Below are 5,507 nucleotides of genomic sequence, written 5' to 3'. Positions count from 1 at the left end.
ACGTGTGAAGATATCTAATGGTATTATGATAAATGACAACGGAGAATCACAGGGACTTGCGGAGACATCTAACGATATAACGATATGCGAGACCGGGGAATCACAGGGACTTGTGGAGACATCTAACGGTGTTGTAATGTGGAATGCAGGAATCACAGACACGTGTGGAGACATATAATGGTTTTATAATAAATGACACCTGGGAATCACAGGGACTTGCGGAGACATCTAACGATATAACGATATGCGAGACCGGGGAGACAGGGTCTGTGGAGACATCTAGCGATATTATGATATCTGACATCGGAGAATCACAGGGACTTGCGGAGACATCTAACGATATAACGATATGCGAGACCGGGGAATCACAGGGACTTGTGGAGACATTTAACGATATTATGATATGTGGACTGTGGATTCACAGACACATGTGGAGACATATACCGGTTTTGTGATGTGTGAAACCGGGATTCACAGGGGCTTGTGGAGAAATATGATGGTATGATATGCGAGACCGTGGGAATCACAGGGACTTGGGGAGACATGAAACGATATATTATGATATGTGAGACTGAGGAATAACAGCGACTTATTGAGGAATCTATCGGTATTCTAATGTCATATAATAATTACAGTGACTTGATGATATATTAAACGATATTACTATATGTGAGACTGAGGTACCACAGGGATTTGTGGAGATTTCTAACGGAATAATAATATGTGAGATCGAGGATTCACAGGGGCGTGTGGAGAAATCTAACGATAATATGATATGTGAGACCGGGGAATCACAGGGACTTGGGAGACATCTAGGGTATTCCGATATGTGAATGGGACTTTTAATTACATCCATCTATATCATGACATGTGACACTGGGGGATCACAGGGACTTGGGGAAACATGTAACGATATTATGATATGTGAGACTGAGGAATCATAGCGACTTGTGGAGTAATGTATCGGTATTCTGATGACTTGATACAAAGAAGTCAGACAGGAAGAAGTTACTTGAGGTGATATTAAACGATATTATGATATGTCACACCGGCGAATCACAGGGAGTTGTGGAGTCATGTAGCGGTATATTAATATGCGAGACTGGGGAACCACAGGGAGTTAGGGAAACATCTATATGTGAGACCGGGAAATCACACGGACTTGGGAATACATTTATAGGTATTTTGATATGTGAGACAGGGCAATCACAGGGACTTGTGAAGACATTTAACGGTATAGTGAGACAGGGCAATCACAGGGACTTGTGAAGACATTTAACGGTATAGTGAGACAGGACAATCACAGTTACCTGTGAAGACATTTAACGGTAAAATGATATGTAACACCGGGGATTCACAGGACTTGTGTGTGAACTAGCGGTATCATGATATTATGCACACCGGCGAATCACAGGGATTTGTGGAGTCATCTAACGGTAATGATATGTGAGACCGGGTGAATCACAGGGACGTGTGGAGACATTTATAGGTATTATGATATGTGAGACCGGGCAATCACAGGGACTTGTGAAGACATTTAACGGTATAGTGAGACAGGGCAATCACATTATGACTTGTGAAGACATTTAGCGGTATATTGATATGTAACATACCGGGGAAACACAGGGACTTGTGGAGATCATAAACGGTATTATATATACGTCACCGGGGAACACAGGGACTTGTATAAACTATTGGTATTCATGATATTGTGTCACACCGGGAAACACAGGGACGTGTAGAGACATCTAGCGGTATTATGATAACACGTGACACCAGGGAACCACGGGAATTTGTCGTATAAACTATTGGTATTTTGATATTGTGTCACATCAATATGATACAGGCAATGAAAAAGTAATAATATTTTCAAACAACCTGGTATCTCACATCTTACACATATATTTTTAAAATATATCAATGTTTTTTTTTACGTATTCATATTTCATGCGAGATCCCAAAACACTTTTGATACATTGTAACCCGTCAGAAAAACGATCAACGATAATTGGCGAAATTCTGTCAAATTTTGTGAATCCTTGCTTTTAAAAAGAATCCCCAAATGGTATTTGTGACACACATAGAAAATATGGGGCATGTACACCAGACCGACAGATGATCTCATCTCCTCGATCGTCAAATTTGCGTAAATACGTGAGCATTCAAGTATCCTGTATTGTCAGACCCTTAAGTATCCAGACACTTTGTTAAATAGGAGCCCGGAGTACTCTGACATCCTGTTAAATCACATTCCGGATTTTTTTTTTACAAATTTATAACAGAAAAACATCAACAATAAAATTAAAACACCAATATAATTTCAAAGTATTTTATTGCTGATATAATGACAAATATACAAAACACACTATACACAGATAGGGATACAGTATACATGTACATTATAAGACATTGGTCACCTCTAAATACACAACATAACTTTATACTGATTTTAACTGCAATCAGAAAGAAAAAAAGGAAGACAAAGTTTTAACACATTAAAGTGAATTTTATACTGATTTTACACACAGATGTAGTTTACAAAGGGAACGATGTGGGTGGTGACACCAATACATTTTGCTGACGAGCATCATTCATTTAAACAGTATTGTTCTTGTCACATGTAAATATTATTTACAAAGTTTGTTACCAGGGTAATTCACTAAAATAACATATATCTGTCTAGTTCTGTCTGTAGTAGTAGTGTCAACACACTGTACTGTAGTAGTACTGTTACACACCGTACTGTAGTAGTACTGTCACACACCGTACTGTAGTAGTACTGTTACACACTGTACTGTAGTAGTTTTACATTGTCACCCCCTAACATTCCAAACACTACCCACAGAACATCCTCCCTGTCTATACCTACAGCCTCTGTCCCCACTCTGTCTGTGTATATGATCCTGAGGAACTCACCACCTCCACTGAGGAGTAGGACCCTACGGTTGTTAAAGTCCCCTATGATGAGGTTCCCCACACTGTCATACACCACATCCCTGGGGTAAAATGTTACACGTCCTGTTTGTGGTGTTTGTTTATATGTACTGGGGATGTCACCTCTATATACAAACACTTCCTGGAAGTCAGTATCCATGACAACAACACGTCTGTTTCCATCACCACCGTCACTCACATCGTTGATATCAATCACTGTGACATTGTGAGTTACTGGACACTCTGACATCCTGTATGGTGTATACACTAATGGTTTCCCAGTCCCTACAGCCATTGTAGTGAGTACCATTTGACCTTGTGTAGTAAATTTACAGATGTGTTTCTTCATCCCCACAATGATATGGTTACTGGCTGTAACACATATACACTGGGGTCTCTCCTTGGTTCTGAATTTTTTTGTAAGTCGTCCTGATACCAGCTCCATGATGTTTTTACTGTCACAGACCCACAGTGTGTGTGTTGTGGGTGATAGACTGATGTCAGTGATGTCAGCCTTGTGTTTGACCTTCTGTACTACTTCACCCTCCCTGTTAAGGAGAGTTAATGTATCTCTGTACTTGGTCCACACCTGACCATCAGTGGTGGGACATATAGACCTAATGTGACATGGAGACTTCCACTCCTTCACCACTTTGGTCTCTGACAGTAGTGCTTTACTTATCACTGCTTTCTTCCCTTTTACTCCTGTTTGTTGTTGTTTAGAGGATTGTCCCTGGTCATGTGATACTGAGATTGACCGATCCTGGTCAGTTGTTTGACCTGAGGTGATAATCGTCCCTACGGCCTGTTGTAGATGATGTTGTGGATTTGTGTTAGGTGTGAAGATGACCGTACCCAGGACAGGTTTGACAGGGAGATGTAATGAGGAATGTATATCTGTGTCATAGATGTCCAGGTGAGAACCACGTTGTAGAGTCACCTTACATTCCTGTAGTTGTTGTTTCAGCTGTCTGTTGTACATCTCCAGTTCTTGTTTGTATTTCTGTATCATCCTGGTGTTGTCCTCTTCCATCTGTTTATACACTGAGAGTGTCTGTGCTGTAAATAGATCAAGTTCATGTTTTAGTTGATCTGTTTGATTTTTTAGTTGCTGTGAAAGTTTCTCAAAATGACTGGTATTGTCTTTGAGTAATGAATCAGCAGAAGTTATATATTCCCTGACTTCTACCAGGTCATTTTGTTCTGTTTTGTTGATAAAGTTTGTAATTTCTTGTTTCTTTTGAGGAGTAATTTCACTGAGTTCACAAACAGGGTGACTTCTGTGAGTTGTTGACAAACATGCATGGCAAATGAGTTGATCACATTTCTCACAGTAAAGATCCAAGCGCCTCCCTTTGTGGTCACTACAGGTGGACTGGCCTTTAGGACGGAAAGCGGTTTGGCTGATGGGTGTTGCCATGATGAAGATCTGAGAAATCTGAAAGAACAAAAATTACTAGTTATATAAATTTACAGATATTGAAATAACAAGAAACTAACACTCTCACAAAACAACAAAACACCCCAGAGAGATATTGGTACTCACCATTGTTTGATATTAATCTGTTATTCAAAAGTTGGATTGTTCCCTTCTTTTCTCTTCTTGACTCTTTTTTAAAATTGCTTTTAGTTTAAAAGTTATTTTAACAAAGGCCTAGTGGCCTTGACAGTTACCTGAGATAAGCAATATTGAATATAAAGGTTAAAGGTAGTTATCAAGTGTCATGAAACAAATTGTGACATTGAATATAGTAAGCCAGTGTCAATACATGCATACCATCCAAACTGTCACCTTATAGTAATAATTCTTACCAAGTTATTTCTAGTGGGAAATACACCAACGTTATCTCAAAAATGCAATTTTTCTATGAAAATTACAGTAAAGTTTAAAAAAAACTTCCCCAGGAAGAAATGTGTGACCCATTTTGGTTATTAAAGCATTTTCCATGCTTCCATTCATACAGACCATTTTATTCTACCATAATCTGGGTGCTGAGAAAATTTTTTTTGACCCCATTTCCAAATGAAATCAAACAAATCATTCTTAAAAATCTTGTTTCTCCTGTATAAACGTTAGTAAATTTTACCTCCTCCATACAGAGAAATGGGAGACCCTGGGGTCATGAGATTAATGATTTTGGTAAAGCACCTTGAGGTGTATTTGGGTCTTAAGAAGATTTTTGAAATCTAAGTCAATTTGACCAATTCTGGCCCATCCCTCAGGCCTCTGTTGGGTGGGGACTGTATAATTCACACTTTAGGTTCATGTAAGGCCAGGGGAGGTTTCCGCAAATTTTCATTGAAATCACATCAGGAGTTTTTGAGAAGTTGAAAATGATTAATTGTTTACGGACGCACAACACTGGATGAAGGTGATTGCAATAGATCACCATGAGACTTTGTCTAAGATGACCTAAACATTTATTTCTCTGATCAGTTCCATAACTAAAGGAGCAAAATTAGGGATAAAACGGGAACCTACATATGAAATTTGAGAAAGATCTGTTAAGTAATTCTCAAGAAATTGTAATAACAAACTTTAATTGTCAAAATGCAAGATGGCTGCATCTGTT

The 5,507-nt window shown here is 38.9% G+C and overlaps 1 protein-coding gene across 1 annotated transcript; it reads right to left on the bottom strand.

Moving 5' to 3' along the window:
* Positions 1–2,376: 2,376 nt before the first annotated feature.
* Positions 2,377–4,366, bottom strand: LOC132561653 (uncharacterized). Its single transcript, XM_060226354.1, has one exon. It carries the CDS (start codon positions 4,352–4,354, stop codon positions 2,783–2,785), a length of 1,572 nt encoding a protein of 523 aa, XP_060082337.1. The 5' UTR covers positions 4,355–4,366; the 3' UTR covers positions 2,377–2,782.
* Between the last annotated feature and the right edge of the window lie 1,141 nt (positions 4,367–5,507).

Source organism: Ylistrum balloti, unplaced genomic scaffold (genome assembly GCF_031769215.1).
Source record: "Ylistrum balloti isolate Yb309-2 unplaced genomic scaffold, AGI_CSIRO_Ybal_v1 Utg371258, whole genome shotgun sequence".
Taxonomy (NCBI): domain Eukaryota; kingdom Metazoa; phylum Mollusca; class Bivalvia; order Pectinida; family Pectinidae; genus Ylistrum; species Ylistrum balloti.
Note: the sequence above shows the minus strand (reverse complement) of the source record. Positions and strands in the feature narration are given on the sequence as shown.